This window comes from Salmo salar, chromosome ssa01 (genome assembly GCF_905237065.1).
Source record: "Salmo salar chromosome ssa01, Ssal_v3.1, whole genome shotgun sequence".
Taxonomy (NCBI): domain Eukaryota; kingdom Metazoa; phylum Chordata; class Actinopteri; order Salmoniformes; family Salmonidae; genus Salmo; species Salmo salar.
Window position 1 is genome coordinate 24,905,505 of NC_059442.1, and position 22,560 is coordinate 24,928,064.

General features: G+C 41.4%; 1 protein-coding gene across 4 annotated transcripts in view; it reads left to right on the top strand.

Annotated features, from left to right (window-relative positions):
* LOC106582172 (pleckstrin homology domain-containing family G member 3) overlaps positions 1-22,560 on the top strand; it is a 69,904-nt gene that overhangs the window by 32,311 nt on the left and 15,033 nt on the right. For all 4 annotated transcript variants that reach the window (XM_014165254.2, XM_014165021.2, XM_014165089.2 and 1 more), the window contains exons 5-11: positions 3,173-3,242; positions 3,355-3,401; positions 3,518-3,668; positions 3,911-4,042; positions 4,883-5,065; positions 5,153-5,245; positions 5,331-5,417. In XM_014165254.2, the coding sequence (XP_014020729.2) occupies positions 3,173-3,242; positions 3,355-3,401; positions 3,518-3,668; positions 3,911-4,042; positions 4,883-5,065; positions 5,153-5,245; positions 5,331-5,417 (763 nt within the window). The remainder of the gene's footprint in view (positions 1-3,172; positions 3,243-3,354; positions 3,402-3,517; positions 3,669-3,910; positions 4,043-4,882; positions 5,066-5,152; positions 5,246-5,330; positions 5,418-22,560) is intronic.

Genomic DNA, 22,560 nt, shown 5'->3' on the forward strand with positions numbered 1-22,560 from the left:
ATCTGTCTAAATCTGTTTTGAGGACAAATAAAAAATGACTGACTAACCAACACCAAACGCAGATTGGCCTAGGACAATACAGCAGATTGGGATCAGTAAAGAAACAGACAAATTACAATATGGCTGTATGTGTCAATTCTGCTCCAGACGTTATCAGGACGATCACCTGCTCTGTGCACCCATTTGGATGTTTAGATGGGAGATATGAAGCTGTTGTGCAGCATATGCTCACCAAGCCTCATGCCAAAAGAGAAAAAATAAACATCCTTATCCTCTCACAGTAAGGCTCCTCCCACATGATTCCCAATGATGGCGTAATGCCATAAACACCAAATGGTTGAAAATAATGGTTCTGGTTTACAGTTGAAGTCGGAAGTTTACATACACTTAGGTTGGAGTCATTTAAAACTTGTTTTTCAACCACTTTCAACAAAATGTAGTTTTGGCAAATCGGTTAGGACATCTACTTTGTGCATGACACAAGTAATTTTTCCAATAATTGTTTACAGACAGATAATTTAACTTACAATGAATTATATCTCAATTCCAGTGGGTCAGAAGTTTACATACACTAAGTTGACTGTGCCTTTTAAACAGTTTGGAAAATTCCAGAAAATGATGTCATGGCTTTAGAAGCTAAGAGCGTCTGCTAAATGACTAAAATGTAAATGTAAGCTTCTGATAGGCTAATTGACATCAGTTGAGTCAATTGGAGGTGTACCTGTGGATGTATTTCAATGCCTACCATCAAACTCAGTGCCTCTTTGCTTAACATCATGGGAAAATCAAAGATATCAGCCAAGACCTCAGAAAAAAATTGTAGACCACAAGTCTGGTTCATCCTTGGGAGCAATTTCCAAATGCCTGAAGGTACCACGTTCATCTGTGCAAGAGCCAAGTACACAAGTATAAACGCCATGGGACCACGTAGCCGTCATACCGCTCAGGAAGGAGACGCGTTCTGTCTCCTAGAGATGAACGTACTTTGGTGCGAAAAGTGCAAATCAATCTCAGAACATCAGCAAAGGACCTTGTGAAGATGCTGGAGGTAACGGGTACAAAAGTATCAATATCCACAGTAAAACGAGTCCTGTATTGACATAACCTGAAAGGCCGCTCAGCAAGGAAGAAGCCACTGCTCCAGAACCACCATAAAAAGCCAGACTACGGTTTGCAACTGCACATGGGGACAAAGATTGTACTTTTTGGAGAAATGTCCTCTGGTCTGATGAAACAAAAATAGAACTGTTTGGCCATAATGACCTTCGTTATGTTTGGAGGAAAAAGGGGGAGGCTTGCAAGCCGAAGAACACCATCCCAACAGTGAAGCACGGGGGTGGTAGCATCATGTTGTGCGGGTGCTTGGCTGCAGGAGGGACTGGTGCACTTCACAAAATAGATGGCATCATGAGGTAGGAAAATTCTGTGGATATATTGAAGCAACATCTCAAGACCTCAGGAAGTTAAAGCTTCGTTGCAAATGGGTCTTCAAAATGGACATTGACCCCAAGCATCCTTCCAAAGTTGTGGCAAAATGGCTTTAGGACAACAAAGTCAAGGTATTGGAGTGGCCATCACAAAGCCCTGACCTCAATCCTATAGACAACTTGTGGGCAGAACTGAAAAAGCGTGTTCAAGCAAGGCCTACAAACCTGACTCAGTTACACCAGCTCTGTCAGGAGGAATGGGCCAAAATTCATCCAACTTATTGTGGGAAGCTTGTGAAACGCTACCCAAAACGTTTGACCTAAGTTTAACTATTTAAAGGCAATGCTACCAAATACTAATTGAGTGCATGTAAACTTCTGACCCACTGGGAATGTGATGACAGAAATGAAAGCTGAAATAAATCATTCTCTCTACTCTTATTCTGACATTTCATATTCTTAAAATAGTGGTGATCCTAACTGACCGAAGACAGGGACATTTTACTAGGATTAAATGTCAGGAATTGTGAAAAACTGAGTTTAAATGTATTTGGCTAAGGTGTATGTAAACTTCTGACTTCAACTGTATGGTATTTCCACCAGTGTAGACTACTAAAATAGAGGTTTTGATTAGTGATTGTTACATCTAAAGCAGGGGGAGTTCATGTACATCCCTCTGGCTCTCCTACAGCATCAATATACAATGTGTTACACTGGAGTGGAGAGTTTGCTCTTCTTTTTATAAAGTAAATGAAGTTAGACTGGATTATTAAGATGTAGTCTGAACCAGACATGGCTGCTACAGCCTGGGGATGCGTGCCATTGCCAGCGTTACACTTCCCATCATCTCGGCTAAACGCTGCGACTGAGTCGTGCCAATTAGCAGGAAGTGCCCAGGGTGAGCTGATCCGCAAGAGCCAAGCATACTTTTAAAGCACTGGTTTGATAACATGTGCAGCTCTTGCACTTTTCCCAGGTGATGGAGGACATATTAATTCAAGCAGAAACTCTATGAACCTCTGAGGAGATGTGAAATGGCATTCTCTTTTGTCATTGTATTGGAGAATGAATGTCTCACGCAGCAGACCTTAATACAGTTCATTTTCATACACAGGGTTTTCAGACGGTCCTAGACTTGTCATTCAGTTTAGAGATGTGCATGACTGACTAGTGACTGCCTCTGAGTCATGCTATTATTAAAGCTACAGTACTGCTCCCATTTCAAAACCAAAACAATGTTTCCCTGCCACTGTAGGCCACATATTGGCTTAATGAAAGAATGTCTGGGAACATGTTCATGATTTGTCAAGCAAATGTTTGTCTTCAGGCAAAAATAAACCTCAAACAAAAAAGTATAAAGACATACCATTGTACTCAGCATATTGACATATTGCTATGTTCCTTTATTTCATCAGCCCATGCAGCTGAAGGGTGTTTGTAAGTTATGAAAGTGTTTGATTTTGTGTGTGACCATGTAAAAAAAAAACTTTTGTTGGTTTTGTACTCCTTTTATGTTTTTGCATGGTGACCCCTCTCTCCTTGTGTCCACTCTGCTGTGGGAAACCTGACCCTGCTGAGTCTTTGGGCAGAATGAAGTTAACCAGAACAAATGCATAGTGCCATGCAAAACATAAACATGTTTTCATACCTAACATAGTACCTGACTGTAGTTTACGCTGAATTTCTCTTACGGTCTCTGACCTAGACCTTATCCTAGTCTTGCGTCGGTCTGTCTTCCTCCACAGTGAGCTGCTGCAGTCTCTGGACATGTGTGAGAATGACCCGGTTGCTGTGGCAAGTTGCTTCGTGGACAAGGTGAGAGGAGGCCACTCGCACAGACTGAATTGATACCCATCATCGGGAAGCTGGACAGGCTGGAGTGTTATTGATCTGGTTTTGTGTTTTTCCTCCCTTTGTGATTTTATAGAGTAACGCTTTTGAAATCTATACACAGTACTGCACAAACTACCCCAAGTAAGTAGAAGAGTGTAAAGGTTTTCTGAAACCTTTGGGGGACATGTTAAGAATCTGTAACCTTAAATAACAATGGAAGTTAAATGATACGATCCATTGACTTGTGTTCCCTCTAGCTCTGTGGGTACACTGACCGACTGCATGAGGAGTAAGACTCTGGCCAAGTTCTTCAGGGATCGCCAGGCCTTCCTCAAGCGTTCTCTCCCCCTGGGGTCCTACCTGCTCAAACCCGTCCAGAGGATCCTCAAATACCACCTGCTTCTGCAGGTACACTGGTCCTCACTGCATATTACCTTTTCTATGGGTAGAGATGGTCTAAGTAAGCTGTATAGAATTGTACTTCTGCAATTGCAGGTTGATTGTGGGGTCCCTTGACAGGAGGCCAATTCATTTATTTTTTTTACCTGGTAAGATGGCAATGGTGGAGCATTGTATAGCATACAACAACACATTCAACTTCATTCCGGTGGTCTTGATTCCTCATGTTCTGGCTGTTTGCCCTCTAACAGGAGATCGCCAAGCACTTTGACCCTGAGGAGGAGGGCTATGAGGTGGTGCAGGAGGCCATTGACACCATGACCGGGGTGGCCTGGTACATCAATGAGATGAAGAGGAAACACGAGCACGCTGTCAGGCTGCAGGTCAGTGTGGCTACTCTCAGGGAGAGATGAATGGAATTTGACCCACCCCTTTCCACCTACCACTATAGCGTATCTAATTGGGCTAATTTTGTATGTGATTGTTTCTCAATAGGTTTTATCAGTTAATGAAGTGTAGCTACTCTTGCTCTGCTCATAGTTTATCCTGTCTGTCATGGCCATAGCTTTATTATGCTGTTTCACTGTCTTGCCAGAGGTTGTGTTGATGGGGAATCCTGTTAGTCACCCAGCAACTGTTCCAGGTTACTGTCCTGCTGCTCCCACATTAACTTCCTGACTGAGTTTACTGTACTGTGTGGGGGCAGGCTATTCCAATTTTTGGGGGGTTTAGTTGCACAGTCTTTGTTGGTCCAATAAAGCAGCCAATTTAACTTCCATAATCAACCTTAAGACGTTTGCTGAAGCCTAAATCTTTAGAAAGAAATGGTCCAAAGCAAATGTGTGAACCTGCTCCGTGTGGTATTGATCAGTAAGCCTCCGAGGTGGCTCAAAGCTCCATGTCTCCCCGACCTCTGTTTAAATGCTATTTAGAGTTTGGTCAGGGATTTGGGGCCTCGTAGGGACTCAATAAATCTACCACAGGGCCACAGTGTCTGCTGGGTTTTTCTATTTGTTTAAATTTATGCCTTCGATTAGATGGTGAGTTCACTGCCGATTTGGTTCCTGGCCTACCTGTTGTTTTCTGTTGTCGTATTAAAAAAATACTGTTCTCTTCAGACTTTGCTCCCCTTGTGCATGCTTTCATGTACAGTTTTGTCAGTGTTGTGTACCCAGACTATGTTTAGGAGACCTAAATACAATCAGGTGTGTGTGTGTGTGCAGGAGATCCAGTCTCTCCTGATCAACTGGAAGGGTCCTGACCTCACTACGTATGGAGAGCTGGTGCTGGAGGGAACCTTCCAGGTCCAACGTGCCAAGAACACCAGGATGCTGTTCCTCTTTGACAAGATGCTCCTCATCACCAAGAAGAGAGGAGAGCACTATGTCTACAAGACACACATATTGGTAATGAGCAAAAAGTAGAGGAACTTAACCCAAATGCCATGAGCTTGCTCTGTTAGGTTGGCGTAACGTTGCTCCCTGTGGTTTCAGTGCTCGACCCTGATGCTGCTTGACAGCGCCAAGGACCCTCTGCACTTCAGTGTGATCCACTTCAAGCATCCCAAGCAGCCTCACACTGTGCAGGTGAGTGTGGATCATAAGCCTGTCCTCTCTTGTAATAAGAGTAGTTCTGTATGAGCTCAGTATAATTGACAAGTGTCGTTTTCAGGCCAAGACTGTTGAGGAGAAGCGCCTCTGGGCTCATCATATCAAGAAACTGATTCTAGAGAACCACCACACCATTGTCCCACAGAAGGTAAACCTATAGCGACAAGTGTTTCCTCTCCACTCCTGTCAACTAGCCCACAGTCTTGCACCAGCCAACTCTAATCCCTCCCTCTAAACAAATGCTCTGGCTTCCGGGTTAACATGTGAATGAAGGTTGTATGTGAGGGTGGCTTCTGTTCTTTTCAACGAAGTCAAAAAATACATTTTCTAGTTCACAATTTTTTTTTCTAAAGTCTCTCATGCAACTTCTTACTTGAAAATAGCTCATAAACTGCGTCCCAAAAACAAGAGAAAACCGAACGAAACTCACCCACAGTACTTATGGCGGAAGAGACTAGGATGACCTAAAACTCTGCACCAGGCCTACCTACCGTCTTTGACAAACTTTGCTTCATGATTCTCAGAACTCAAAGGGACAATAGACGCTGCTTTGGCCTCAATATCAGCTACTCTCGATAGCGTTGCAAAACCATAGATGGCCATGGCCAACAGATTTTGTTCAACATCCATTATCCATCTGGCTACAGTGACAGAATTGTTGCACTGGAAGAAAGGTGCACATCGCTGGAGAAAAACTAGCTCCTCTCCGAAACCATAGATAGGATAGAATTTTTCACACCGTTCAAATATACGAATCACAAATATTGAAGAAAATTCAGAGGGCTCGGTCATTAAATTCATGTCTGAATTTTTCACTAAGAACCTGGGGCAAGTTTTCCCCTCACTACCGGTTTTAGTATGGACACATTGATTTGGCAAGGTACGTACTAGCCTGAACGCTAAGAGAAGGCAGATGTCACGTTCTGATAGACATACTTTTTGAAGTTTGGCCTAGTTATTTTCTGTGAAATACATCACAACTGATTGTGAGACATCTGATAATTCAAATTCGCTATCATTAATGAATGACTTATCACTCTACCAACACAAAAGGGCTCCTGAGTGGCGCAGTGGTCTAAGGCACTGCATCTCAGTGCTAGAGGTGTAACTACAGACCTTGGTTCGATTCCAGGCTGTATCACAACCGGCTGGGATTGGGAGTCCCATAGGGCGGCGCACAATTGGCCCAGTGTCGTCCAGGGTAGGCTGCCATTGTAAATAAGAATTTGTTCCTAACTGACTTGCCTAGTTAAAGGTTCAATAAAAATAAAAAAACATTTAAAAAGTGGTGCCTCAGTGAGGCTCACCTCGTGGAATGTCGAAGGGCTAAATGGACCAATCAAGAGATCCAAATGATTCTTCCATCTTAAACATCTACAGACTGATATATAGACTCCGTAGCACATGGGTGGTTCAGTTTTTATAATTCAAATATCAACACTAGGGCCAGATGGCCTGCCTTTCTTAATCATAAGAAGATACACTTCATTCCTTCAGACGTCATAGCAGATTCAGAAGGAAGATGCATTATTGTAACCCGTACACTTTGTGAAACGCTCCCAACTGGGACTATGTAAACTTATCCACTTGGACAGTCACTATCTGATCTTCGGAGGAGATATTAACTTTCATAGATCGAAAATTTGATCGCTCACATCCTAGAACCATCAGTCAATGATGTCCAAAGCGTTCTCCACATGTATTCAATGTAATGGTTGCACTGACCCCTGGATATTACAAAATGCTCTTGCAAAGGAGTTTTCCATTTTTTTTAATGTCCACCACCTTCCGTATAATTACTTTTTCATTGATAACGCACTCATGCCAGCAGTTGACTCGTGCGAATACTTAGCTATTGTCATTTCGGACCATGCACCTCTACTTTTGGATAAAAACTTTTGCTATGTCAAAAGGATCGACCATTTTGGAGACTTCCTACTTTCTGATGAAACATTCTGCATCTTAATTTCAATCTATTTACTCATTTTCTTGAAACAAATAAGTCAGACTGTTTCTTAGTCTCTCCTTTGGGCAACCTTAATGTTTTTTCTCAGAGTTCAAATTATTTCTTACTCTGCCACTCTAATTTTTTTTGTTATTGAATGCTTAATACAATATACTTGCAGTGAAACCGCTCAACTACATCACATTAGTCATCTAACAGACTCCCATCCAGAGCGACACACAGAAGCAACCAGGGTCAACGCCCTACTCAAGGGCACGTCGACAGATCACCCACAAGGTAAAAAAAAAAGGGGGCCTGAACCAGCGATCCACCGGCCCAAGCTCCTAACCGCCAGCCCTCCAAGGCCCCCCCCCCCAGAAGAAATACAAATAAATAATACTTTAAAAAAAATTATTCCATTCCCCTCCTCTAGACCCCCCCCCCCATGCACCAACAAAATGAACAAACGAGAAAGATGAAGAAAAACAGAAAACAAAATGCAAAAGGACAACAAAAATCACAACCGCAAGGCCAACTGTTTGTGTGCATGTATGGCACTATTTACCTGTGTGTCTGTGTTATGTGTGCATTTGAAAGAGAATTTGTGTATATATGCATGTGTACAAACACCTGCACCGCATCAGCCTCGGGCAAACTGGCATTAGCTGTAAAAACACTGCCCCTCAATGTCATTCTGACATACTTTAAAAAAAAAAAATACTTTAGAATGACGGTCAATCTCCCGCACAGCAACTCCACTCCCACTTGTCTCCAATTCCACATCCCAACCCTCAGCTTCCCTCAGTCCCTCCCACCTATCTCTGCATGCCACCCTCTTCGGATTTCTACGCAACATGTATCTTTCAACTATGCAGTGATGTTTAACATAGATTGAAACTATCGAATAGAATCTACAGATTGCGAGTTTAAGATAAATACTTTTAGTAAAAGTATTAGTATATCATTAATTGACTGACCCGGTCTCTCCAGATCTCCCAACAGTACTATTTCTAGGGTAAATTTTAGATCAATGTTCTTTCTGCATTTCAGCCATTCCTGAATCTGAGACCAGAAACGGGCTACCTGAGGGCAATACCAAAATAAATGGTCTTGATTCTGTATCCTCACAACAAAATCTGCAGAGCTTTGATGATTGAATGCCCCAAATATTCAACATTTTGTTGGTGGCAATAATTCTATTTAATAATTTTAGCTGAAAAGCACAAAGTCATGCGTCGTTTTATATATCAACTCATACACCCTGTACCATGGAATCGGTACATCAAAAAGCTCATCCCAACTATTTTGCAATCTGTATGGCACAGCTTTCAACATCCTGATCCTCATATGAAACTGGTACTTTCCTATTTATGCTATTTTTATTCCTCTGCCAGTTTTGATCCTTTACATTGGGCAGACAGACCAGTTCCCTGCCACCTGCCTCCTCCATTTTTGGGGTAATGCTGCAATCAATTGGTTGTACTCTTGGATTGAGCAGACCTTCCCATACAATTCTGATAACTCCATGAAAGGCAAATCTACCATTCCAATTTACAATATAATTTAAAAACAAAATACCCTTTTCTAACATCTTTCCCATAAATACAGGTATTTTATCAACCAGCACATTTGAGTTCAGCTATATTTGTTGTTATATTTGTTCTGTCTTAAGGGGTATGAAATTGTAGCCAGCTCTGCAATGCTTGTTTGAAAAATATACTTTTTTCAATTAATCTGCACAAAGGCAATTTTTAAACAGTAGATTAGCTTTTCTTAGTAATCTACTTGAGAACCATTTAGGATTCAAGTAAAACTTTTGAATAAGTGAAGCTTCTAGAGGATTAGTGCTTTTATATTTAATCTTAACCCACCCAATTCATTATATAGATAGGCACGCTTTATTTTTGTCTGGTTTAGCGTCCCAGATAATGCGAAATATATTTTGCTCATATGATTTGATAAAAGAATCATCAGGAGTAGGCAGGGCCATAAGTGAGTGAACTGGGATATGACTAAGGAGTTAATCAGGGCAATTTTTCCATAAAAAGACAGGTATTTACCTCCATGGTTGCAGGATCTTGTCTATTTTTACAAGTTTTCTATTGAAATTTATTGTAGAGCTCATTTATATATTTTGTGATATGAATACCACGTATGTCTACTTCACAGCAGCACATTTTATAGGTAAACTGCAGGGTAATGTAAATATTGTATTTTTTTTTTAAAGAACCAATACTTAATATTGTACATTTACGTCATTTAGCAGACACTCTTATCCAGAGTGACTTACAAATTGGTGCATTCACCTTATGATATCCAGTGGAACAACCACTTTACAATAGTACATCTATATCTTTTTTGGGGGGGGGGGTTAGGATTACTTTATCCTATCCCAGGTATTCCTTAAAGAGGTGGGGTTTCAGGTGTCTATGGAAGGTGGTGATTGACTCCGCTGTCCTGGCGTCATGAGGGAGCTTGTTCCACCATTGGGGTGCCAGAGCAGCGAACAGTTTTGACTGGGCTGAGTGGGAACTGTGCTTCCGCAGAGGTAGGGGGGCCAGCAGGCCAGAGGTGGATGAATGCAGTGCCCTTGTTTGGGTGTAGGGCCTGATCAGAGCCTGAAGGTACGGAGGTGCCGTTCCCCTCACAGCTCCGTAGGCAAGCACCATGGTCTTGTAGCAGATGCGAGCTTCAACTGGAAGCCAGTGGAGTGTGCGGAGGAGCGGGGTGACGTGAGAGAACTTGGGAAGGTTGAACACCAGACGGGCTGCGGCGTTCTGGATGAGTTGTAGGGGTTTAATGGCACAGGCAGGGAGCCCCGCCAACAGGGAGTTGCAGTAATCCAGACGGGAGATGACAAGTGCCTGGATTAGGACCTGCGCCGCTTCCTGTGTAAGGCAGGGTCGTACTCTGCGAGTGTTGTATAGCATGAACCTACAGGATCGGGTCACCGCCTTGATGTTAGCGGAGAACGACAGGGTGTTGTCCAGGGTCACGCCGAGGCTCTTAGCACTCTGGGAGGAGGACACAATGGAGTTGTCCACCGTGGTGGCGATCATGGAAAGGGCAGTTCTTCCCCGGGTGGAAGAGCAGCTCCGTCTTGCTGAGGTTCAGCTTGAGGTGGTGATCCATCATCCACACTGATATGTCTGCCAGACATGCAGAGATGCGATTCGCCACCTGGTTATCAGAAGGGGGAAAGGAGAAGATTAATTGTGTGTCGTCTGCGTATAGCAATGATAGGAGAGACCATGTGAGGATATGACAGAGCCAAGTGACTTGGTGTATAGCGAGAATAGGAGAGGGCCTAGAACTGAGCCCTGGGGGACACCAGTGGTGAGAGCACGTGGTGCGGAGACGGATTCATTTGTGTAAATATTCTTCAGTTGACATACATTTGATACTGCCATCCCACATTATTTATGAAAATGTATAACACTCCAAAATATACCGTAACCCTAAAGATCTTTATTTATTAAGTGCATTTAAGTTAGTATCAGAATCAGGAGATTGGTTGGAGAAGGATTGAGCAGAGGGAAGAGATGATAGGATGGGAGAGTAGCAGGAGAGGGAGAGCGAAGGTTGCGACGGTGCAATACCATCTGAGTAGGGGCAGAGTGAGTGGTGTTGGAGGAGAGCGAGAGGGAAAAGGATACAAGGTAGTGATCGGAGACTTGGAGGGGAGTTGCAGTGAGATTAGTAGAAGAAATGCATCTAGTGAAGAGCGTATTGCCTGCCTTGTGAGTAGGGGGGGACAGTGAGAAGTTGAGGTCAAAAGAGAGGAGTGGAAAGGAGGCAGAGAGAAATGAGTCAAAGGTGGACGTAGGGAGGTTAAAGTCACCCAGAACTGTGAGGGGTGAGCCATCCTTAGGAAAGGACCTTATCAAGGCGTCAAGCTCATTGATGAACTCTCCAAGGGAACCTGGAGGGCGATAAATGGTAAGGATGTTAAGCTTGAATGTGCTAGTGATTGTGACAGCATGGAATTCAAAGGAGGAGATCGACAGATGCGTCAGGGGAGAAAGAGAGAATGTCCACTTGGGAGAGATGAGGATTCCAGTGCCACCACCCCGCTGACCAGATGCTCTCGGGGTGTGCGAGAACACGTGGTCAGACGAGGAGAGAGCAGTAGGAGTAGCAGTGTTTTCTGTGGTAATCCATGTTTCCGTCAGCGCCAAGAAGTCGAGGGGCTGGAGGGTAGCATAGGCTGAGATGAACTCTGCCTTGTTGGCCGCAGACCGGCAGTTCCAGAGGCTGCCGGAGACCTGGAACTCCACGTGGGTCGTGCGCGCTGGGACCACCAGGTTAGAGTGGCAGCGGCCACGCGATGTGAAGCGTTTGTATGGCCTGTGCAGAGAGGAGATAACAGGGATAGGCCGATACATAGTTGATAGGCTACAGGAGAGGCTACGCTAATGCAAAGGAGATCGGCATGAAAATTAACTAAACAACTGGGGAAGCGAGAGAGCAGGGCCTCCCTCACTAACAATTCACTGAAACACTAAAATGCTAAAATATAACTTTTCTAGCTACCACTAGAAATTAAAATTGATGTAAACTACAGTGGTTCAATGTTTCCAGGAATAGGCTCAAACTTAGTTTATTCCGCTAGTTAACTTGGTACAGTATTCTTCCGTGAAAACCCACCTAGTGCACCGTGTCCTATGACGCCGTAGCTACAGTGCCTTGCGAAAGTATTCGGCCCCCTTGAACTTTCGACCTTTTGCCACATTTCAGGCTTCAAACATAAAGATATAAAACTGTATTTTTTTTTGTGAAGAATCAACAACAAGTGGGACACAATTATGAAGTGGAACGAAATTTATTGGATATTTCAAACTTTATTAACAAATAAAAAACTGAAAAATTGGCCGTGCTAAATTATTCAGCCCCTTTACTTTCAGTGCAGCAAACTCTCTCCAGAAGTTCAGTGAGGATCTCTGAATGATCCAATGTTGACCTAAATGACTAATGATGATAAATAGAATCCACCTGTGTGTAATCAAGTCTCCGTATAAATGCACCTGCTCTGTGATAGTCTCAGAGGTCCGTTTAAAGCGCAGAGAGCATCATGAAGAACAATGAACACACCAGGCAGGTCCGAGATACTGTTGTGGAGAAGTTTAAAGCCGGATTTGGATACAAAAAGATTTCCCAAGCTTTAAACATCCCAAGGAGCACTGTGCAAGCGATAATATTGAAATGGAAGGAGTATCAGACCACTGCAAATCTACGAAGACCCAGCCGTCCCTCTAAACTTTCAGCTCATACAAGGAGAAGACTGATCAGAGATGCAGCCAAGAGGCCCATGATCACTCTGGATGAACTGCAGAGATCTACAGCTGAGGTGGGAGACTCTGTCCATAGGACAACAATCAGTCGTATACTGCACAAGTCTGGCCTTTATGGAAGAGTGGCAAGAAGAAAGCCATTTCTTAAAGATATCCATAAAAAGTGTTGTTTAAAGTTTGCCACTAGCCACCTGGGAGACACACCAAACATGTGGAAGAAGGTGCTCTGGTCAGATGAAACCAAAATCGAACTTTTTGGCAACAATGCAAAACGTTATGTTTGGCGTAAAAGCAACACAGCTCATCACCCTGAACACACCATCCCCACTGTCAAACATGGTGGTGGCAGCATCATGGTTTGGGCCTGCTTTTCTTCAGCAGGGGCAGGGAAGATGGTTAAAATTGATGGGAAGATGGATGGAGCCAAATACAGGACCATTCTGGAAGAAAACCTGATGGAGTCTGCAAAAGACCTGAGACTGGGACGGAGATTTGTCTTCCAACAAGACAATGATCCAAAACATAAAGCAAAATCTACAATGGAATGGTTCACAAATAAACATATCCAGGTGTTAGAATGGCCAAGTCAAAGTCCAGACCTGAATCCAATCGAGAATCTGTGGAAATAACTGAAAACTGCTGTTCACAAACGCTCTCCATCCAACCTCACTGAACTCGAGCTGTTTTGCAAGGAGGAATGGGCAAAAATGTCAGTCTCTCGATGTGCAAAACTGATAGAGACATACCCCAAGTGACTTACAGCTGTAATCGCAGCAAAAGGTGGCGCTACAAAGTATTAACTTAAGGGGGCTGAATAATTTTGCACGCCCAATTTTTCAGTTTTTTATTTGTTAAAGTTTGAAATATCCAATAAATTTCGTTCCACTTCATGATTGTGTCCCACTTGTTGATTCTTCACAAAAAATTACAGTTTTATATCTTTATGTTTGAAGCCTGAAATGTGGCAAAAGGTCGAAAAGTTCAAGGGGGCCGAATACTTTCGCAAGGCACTGTAACTAGCATGCTAGCATCCTATAACACACGGTTAGCACCAATAGTTGGTAACAACAAGCTACCAATGGATCATTCGTGTCCGTGTCTAGTTCATAACGCAGAAATAATTAAACGTTGGCTAGCTAACACAGTCAGTCCTGCTAGCTACACAAGTGGACTACACATCTCGAATGTTCAGAAAGTTAAGCTTACGTTGCAAAAATCTTGTTGACTAAAAATGATACAGCTAGCTGGTAGGGTTAGCTAGCTAGCAGTGGGCGCATTGTTGACTATGTTAGAAAATGTAGCTGGCTAGCTAACCTCTAGTTACTCTGTACTACGCCTTTATCTTGATACAAAGACAACTATGTAGCTAGCTAACATTACACTAGTCAAATCGTTCCGTAGTAATGTATATAGTTTCTACAGTACTGCTAATTGGTCAAGTTGGCTAGCTAGCTGTGGTGTTATGGTGTTGACACCATTTCAAAAACGTTCCTCAGAGCTACACCTTTATCCTTGATACAAAGACAGCAGAGACAACTATGTAGCTAGCTAACAATACACTAATCAAATCATTCCAATGTAATGTAATGTCATGTAATGAAATTTAATATTACCCACGGAGTGAGGTGCAGCACGACGACTCACTCAGCATCCAGAAGGATTGTACACTTTATCATAATTAAGTTTTAGTCCAGAGAGTCTTGAAAAGTTATCTAGATCTTCAATGAGACTTGCAGGGATCTAGTTTGCGGACTTAATATAAAACTTGAGTCATTGGCATACATGGACACCTTTTTTGTTTTAAAGCCTTGGATTTCTAATCCTGTAATGTTATTTGATCTGACTTTAATAGCTAGTGTTTCGATGGCCATAAGGAATAGATATGGTGACAGCAGACACCCTTGTTTTAACTCCTCTTGACAATTCAAAACTCTTGAGAAATAGCCGCTATTTACTATTTTACACCTGAGGTTGTTATACATTACTTTGACCAATTTTTATAAGAGAATCACTGAAATTGAAAAGATCCAGGCATTTGATAAAGACCAGATTTTATTTATAAAAAGGCCTTTTCAAAATCCACTTTAAATACCAGGCCTGGCTTCTTAGATGTTTCATGATGTTCTATTATTTCTAGTAGTTGTCCAATATTATCTCCAATGTATCATCCATGTAAAAACAACTCTGATCAGGATGAACAATACCTGGTAAAACCTTTTTTTTAATTCTGAGTGCTATGCATTTCGCTGGTATTTTTCCATCACAAAATTGAAGTGTAAGAGGCCTTTTGTATTTTTTAGACTGGATCTTTATATTTGCCATCTGGGCATTGTTTTAATAATAGTAAAATCAGACCTTCCTGCTGAGTACCTGACAGACTACCATTTCTATAGGAGTAGTTAAAACAAGCTAGCAATGGAGCTTTGAGTATATCAAAAAGGCTTGATATACCTCTACCGGTATGCCATCAGGTTTTAGGGTTTTTCCAGACTGAAAGGATTTAATAGCCTCAAAGTTCTTCCTCTGTAATTTTTTTTTGTTAATTAGTTTTTTTTGTATTATTTGGAGAGTTGTTTAAAATAGTCATTCAGTGGTTGAGGATGAGAAGGAAAAGAACATCTGCTTAAAATATTTAGCTTCCTCTTTTTAAAATATAATTCGGAGAATCATAGCTGACTCCGTCTTCATTAAGGAGTTTCTGCAAATTATTTTTGTTAGCGTTCCTGTGTTGGAGATTCAGGAAGAATGTTGTGCATTTTTCTCCATATTCCATCCAGTTTGCTTTATTTGTGTAATAGATTACGTTAGATCGTTCTTGAATAAGTTCCTCCAGTTCTTTTTGTTTATCCTCTAACTTATTTTGTATGTCTATAGTATCATTTTTATATTACTTATATTATTATTATTTTTATATTTTATATTACTTAATGCATTTCCCTTTTTAGTCTTGTCTCTAGCTAGAAACAGCTTTTTTTATTATTGATGAATATTGAATTGAATGACCTCTGAAGGTACATTTAACGGTATCTAGGGTTGGAAACTTTTTGCGGAAATTTTCCATGGGAAGTTGAGCCCTGGAATTTCGGTCATTTTGCATAAATTCATCAATAACATTAGCTTATAACAGTGAACCTTCTTTTGTGGGATACACAAGGCAATTCTAGGTGTTGTGATATATTTTGGTTAAACTATCCCAAATTCAATGGAATTCCAACCCTTTGCATGCACAGTGCATTCTTCCATCACATATACAGCTGATTCTTAGGATCTTGCACACTGAGGTGCTATTGAGCCCACACTACTACACTGTCTGAGCCAAGGACTACATGCTTTCTGGTAAGTTTTGATTACAATACTGGGTGGGGTGAATATATTTTATACATGACATACATGATTTTTTGTTAACTAGTAAATAGTAGCCTACAGCAAATTGTGTTTAAATCATTTCTAACTTGTTAACAATTTCTGCTAGTTAGTTTTTGCTACCTACCATGTGGGTTTTAGCTTGCTTGAACCTGCTAACTGAGTGTTAATTCACCCGTTTCCGTACATGTTTCATTTTAAAACATTTATCTTAGAAAGGAGTTGTTTAACTGGTTAACTATTTGTACATGGAATTGTATTTTTAATTTTTTTTTAAAATTTTTTGTACAAATCTTTACAGAAAAATGCCACCGGCATGATCTGACTGCGGCTAATGTAGAAGGAAAAGCTGTGTACATTTGCAAGTACTGTGCCAAGTCATATGTGAAGAATGCAACAAAGATGCAATATAATCATCTGGCTTAATATATAATCATCTGGCTAAGTGCATAAAGTTCCCTCAGTGCTCACAACAAGCAACCTCTGACAAAAGTCCCTCTACTTCTATCGAGGTGAAAATGATGACTCGGACACCTTATCGATAGCAGCAGCTCATGGTCCTCGAATCAGAAGTTGTTTTTTTTACACAATGGCGGAACGTAGTCATAGAAATGCTGATGAATGTCTTGCTCGAGCTGTGTATGCAACTAGTTCACCTCTGATGCTCACAGGCAATGTGTATTGGAAGAGATTTCTGAATGTTCTTCGACCCAGCATACACCCCTCCAAACAGACATGCTTTATCTACTCATTTGCTGGATACAGAGTTCAAGTGAAGGTCAAGCAAATCATAGAGAAAGAAGACTGTGTTGCAATCATCTCTGATGGGTGGTCGAATGTTCGTGGGCAAGGAATAATTAACTACATGATCTCCACCTCTCAACCAGTATTCTACAAGAGCACAGACACAAGGGACAACAGACACCAGTCTCTACATTGCAGATGAGCTGAAGGCAGTCATCAATGACCTTGGACCACAGAAGGTATTTGCACTGGTGACAGACAATGCTGCGAACATGAAGGCTGCTTGGTCTAAAGTGGAGGAGTCCTACCCTCACATCACACCCATTGGCTGTGCTGCTCATGCATTGAATTTGCTCCTCAAGGACATGGCACTGAAAACAATGGATACACTCTACGAGAGAGGCAAGGAAATGGTTAGGTATGTGAAGGGTCATCAAGTTATAGCAACAATCTACCTTACCAAGCAAAGTGAGAAGAATAAGAGCACCACATTGAAGCTGCCCAGCAACACCTGTTGGGGTGGTGTTATCATCATGTTTGACAGTCTCCTGGAGGGGAAGGAGTCTCTCCAAGAAATGGCCATATCAGTCTGTCGATATGGACAGCCCCATCAAGAGGATCCTCCTGGATGAGGTATTTTGGGAGAGAGTAGTAAGCAGCCTGAAACTCCTGAAACCCATAGCAGTAGCCATTGCACGGATTGAGGGAGACAATGCCATCCTGTCTGATGTTCAGACTGCTTGTAGATGTAAGAGAATAAATCCATACTGCCCTGCCTACTTCATTGTTGGTCCAAGCAGAGGAAACTGCAGTACTGAAATGCATGAAGACTTCTGCCTGAAGCCCATACACGCCGCAGCATACATGTTTAACCCCAAGAATGCTGGCAAGAGCATCCTGTCTGGTGGAGAGATCAACAAGGCCTATGGTGTCATCACTACCATGTCTCGCCACCTTGGCCTGGATGAAGGCAAGGTTCTTGGCAGTCTGGCGAAGTACACTTCCAAGCAAGGGCTTTGGGATGGAGATGGAATATGGCAGTCCTGCCAACATATCTCATCAGCCACTTGGTGGAAGGGACTTTGTGGATCTGAGGGGAAAGAGCCCCTGTTGCCACCATCCTCCAAATCCCACCAACATCAACCGCCTCAGCGCAACTGGTCTTTGTTTGGGAACACACACACCAATGCACGTAACAGGCTGATCAGTACAAGGGTTGAAAAATTGGTGGCCATCCGGGCAAATTTGAGGCTTTTTGAGCCTGACAATGAGCCATCCTCAACAAGGTTGGAAAGTGACAGTGAAGATGAGGCCTCAGAGTCTGATGTTCAAGAGGTCAACATTGAGGAGGTCCAGGGAGAAGACATGGAAGCCTGAGGGGAAGACAACCAAAGCTTTAGTTTCTAGACAATCATTTTACAGATGTATGTTAAACATTTTCTGGGGAGATTTGATGGCTCATTGGGATCATTCAATATACTTTTGTTGTTCATTGAAGTCATCCCATGTGAAGAGTCAACTCATTTAATTAAAGTTCACTTCGTAACTAAATTGATTTTATTTCTGTTTGAAGGATTTAATCATTTGCAATTGTCTACTTATGATAAGGTAAAAGGTTTGTTTCTGTCTCCACATGATATGGTAAATATATCAATGCAAAATGGTATTAATATTAATTCCCATATATTCCCACGAAAAGTTTTCACCTCTGAATATTCCCCAAAATGTGCAAACCTAAAGGTATCCCAAACAATATTTGCTGAACCTATATTATACTGGAAAAATTCAGTTATTAATTATTTTGTCCTCAGTAAACTTTGATTACATTTCCAATATCCCCATCCACATGGAAATTCTGTAAGAGTTATGTGAAGGCCAATGATGATCCGATTGCATTCTCTCCTATTAAATTTTTTTTAACCTTTGATGCAAGAGAGAAAGAGACAAAGTAGTCAAGATGACTAGCTTGATTGTCTCCTCCATGTACACTACCATTCAAAAGTTCTGGGTCACTTTGAAATGTTCTTGTTTTCCATGAAAACATGCATGAAATGAGTTGCAAAATGAACATGAAATATAGTCAAGATGTTGACAAGGTTATAAATAATGATTTTTAATTGAAATAATTGTCCTTCAAACTTTGCTTTCGTCAAAGAATCCTCCATTTCCAGCAATTACAGCCTTGCAGACCATTGGCATTCTAGTTGTCAATTTGTTGAGGTAATCTGAAGAGATTTCACCCCATGCTTCCTGAAGCACCTCTCAAGTTGGATTGGCTCGATGGGCACTTCTTACGTAAACATATGGTCAAGCTGCTCCCACAACAGCTCAATAGGGTTCCGATCCGGCGACTGTGCTTGCCACGCCATTATAGACAGACAGAATACCAGCTGACTGCTTCTTCCCTTAATAGTTCTTGCATAGCTTGGAGCTGTGCTTTTGGATCATTGTCCTGTTGTAGGAGAAAATTGGCTCCAATTTAAGCGCTGTCCACAGCGTATGGCATGGCGTTGCAAAATGGAGTGATAGCCTTCCTTCTTCAAGATCCCTTTTACCCTGTACAAATCTCCCACTTTACCACCAACAAAGCACCCCCAGACCATCACATTGCCTCCACCATGCTTGATAGATGGCGTCAAGCACTCCTCCAGCATCTTCATTTTTTTCTGCGTCTCAAGAATGTTCTTTGATCTGAACACCTCAAACTTAGATTTGTCTGTCTATAACACTTTTTTTCCAATCTTCCTCTGTCCAGTGTCTGTGTTCTTTTGCCCATCTTAATCTTTTTTATTGGCCAGTCTGAGATATGGCTTTTTCTTTGCAACTGTGCCTAGGCCAGCATCCTGGAGTCGCCTCTTCACTGTTGACATTGAGACAGGTGTTTTGCGGGTACTATTTAATGAAGCTGCCAGTTGAGGACTTGAGGCGTCTTTATCAAACTAGACACTCTGCACCGGGGCCTCCCACTCCTCTTTCCATTATGGTTAGAGCCAGTTTGCGCTGTTCTGTGAAGGGAGTAGTACACAGCGTTGTACGAGGTCTTCAGTTTCTTGGAAATTTCTCGCATGGAGTAGCCTTCATTTCTCAGAACAAGAATAGACTGACGAGTTTCAGAAGAAAGTACTTTGTTTCGGACCATTTTGAACATGTAACCGAGCACACACATGCTGATGCTCCAGATACTCAACTAGTCTAAAGAAGGCCAGTTTTATTGCTTCTTTAATCATAGCACAGCTGAAAACTGTTGCAATCATAATTGAAAAAGCGTTTTCTAATGCGCAATTAACCTTTTAAAATGATAAACTTGGATTAGCTAACACAACATGCCATTGGAACACAGGAGTGATGGTTACTGATAATGGGCCTCGGTACGCCTATGTAGATATTCCATAAAAAATCTGCCGTTTCCAGCTACAATAGTCATTTACAACAATGATGTCTACACTGTGTTTCTGATCAATTTGATGTTATTTTAACCTCTTGGGGCTAGGTGGGACGCTAGCGTGCCACCCGTGGTGCACTCCATCAACAGCAGGTGCATTTCAAGAGCGGCAAATTTGAATCCAAATAAATGTCAAAATTCAAATTTTTCAAAAATACAACTATGTTACACCATTTGAAAGATAAACATCTCCTTAATCTAACCACGTTTTACGATTTCAAAAAGGTTTTACGGCGAAAGCATAAATTTAGAGTATGTTAGGACAGTACATTTACAAGAGTTGTGTGTAATGTTTTGTCAAGTCAAAGACAGGGTCACCAAAACCATAAAACCAGCTAAAATGATGCACTAACCTTTTACAATCTCCATCAGATGACACTCCTAGGACATTATGTTAGACAATGCATGCATTTTTAGTTCTATCAAGTTCATATTTATATACAAAAACAGCGTTTTACTATGGCATTGATGTTGAGGAAATCGTTTCCCTCCAATAACCGGCAGTCAAGTCAGCGTCAGAAATTAAATAATTAAAATTAGAAAACATTGGTAAAATATTATATTGTCATTTAAAGAATTATAGATTTACATCTCTTGAACGCAATCAACTTGCCAGATTTAAAAATAACCTTACTGGGAAATCACACTTTGCAATAATCTGAGCACTGCGCCCAGAAAAATACGCGTTGCGATACAGACTAGACGTCATGTTGGGGAGATCTAAAATCGAAAATACTATGTAAATAATCCATTACCTTTGATTCTCTTCATCAGATGTCACTTCCAGGTATCACAGGTCCATAACGAATGTAGTTTTGTTCAAAAAAGCTCATCATTTATGTCCAAAAATCTCCGTCTCGTTAGCACATGATGTAAGCCAGCCGGACTTCTCGTCATGAACGAGGGGAAAAAATATATTTCCGTTCGTTCAAACATGTCAAACGTTGTATAGCATAAATCATTAGGGCCTTTTTTAACCAGAACATGAATAATATTCAAGGTGGACGAATGCATGCTCTTTTATAACGTATTGGAACGAGGGTACCCAACATGAAGTAGCGCGCCAGGTGTCTAATGGGACATCACCGTTCCATGGCTCTTGTTCGGTCAGATCTCCCTCCAGAAGACTCAAAACACTTTGTAAAGGCTGGTGACATCTAGTGGAAGCAATAGGAAGTGCCAAAATATTCCTAAACCCCTGTGTTTTTCAATGGGATAGGTTTAAAGTCAATACAACACATCAGGTATCCACTTCCTGTCAGAAAATGTCTCAGGGTTTTGCCTGCCAAATGAGTTCTGTTATACTCAGACACCATTCAAACAGTTTTGGAAACTTTAGAGTGTTTTCTATCCATATATAATAAGTATATGCATATTCTAGTTACTGGGTAGGATTAGTAACCAGATTAAATCGGGTACATTTTTTTTATCCAGACGTGCAAATGCTGCCCCCTAGACCCAACAGGTTAATGGACAAAAAAATAGCTTTTCTTTCAAAAACAAGGACATTTCTAAGTGACCCCAAACTATTGAGCAGTAGTGTGTGTATATATATCTCACAAGGTCGAGGGTTTTTTTAGTCTCCAAATATCCACTATTACTCTGCCACTCTTAATAAAGCATGAAGATCTCTAATGGAGATCACCGCATATATACAACCACATATATTTCAGACCTAGATCACCAATATGCTATGAACCCAGATCCTGAGCTATACAAAAAGCAATGATCTTCAGGCACAATTTGATCATTTGGCTACATCCAAAGCTGAAAATCTGTTACAGTCCAAAGGTTATTTCTATGAGTATGGTGACAAAGACAGTCGACTATTAGCCCATCAGATAAAATGCAATGCAGCTTCTCGTTTCATTCCACATATTGAAGATGCCCATGGTACTTTGTTGTCGAACCCTTCCGATATCAACAAAACCTTTGTCATTCTATTCATCTCTTTACACGTCTGAATCCCCAACTCACTGCCTCTAAAATGGACTCCTTCTTGGCGAACTGAAATGCCCCTACAATCAGCTCATCTGACGCAAAACATTGCAAGAATTACGAGAATAATTTTGGTAAATGCAGAGTAGCAAAGCTCCGGGACCTGACGGCTACCCCAGAATTTTACCAAACATTATCTGATAAACTGGCTACTTTTTTGCAGGTGTTTAGTGATTCCTTAGAAAATGGTTCCCTTCCACTTATACAAGCTTCTATATTGCTTATACTTTAATTTATTTTGTATTTACTTAACCTTTATTTTGACAGAAGACATTGAGACGTAGGTCTCCTTTCCAAATGTGCCCTGTATAATACTATTTTTAAATAATTTGTGTACTTTTATAATCATGGTAAGCACAAAAAACATCACAAATCAACCAGAAAAACAGTTGCATTCCTCTGCAAATAAGTCCCCAATCAATACTTTAAATTGCACAAACGGCACCAGAAGATAAAATGGATTTTGAATTTTGTTCCAGCAATACAGTGCATTAAATTTAAAAGCAGA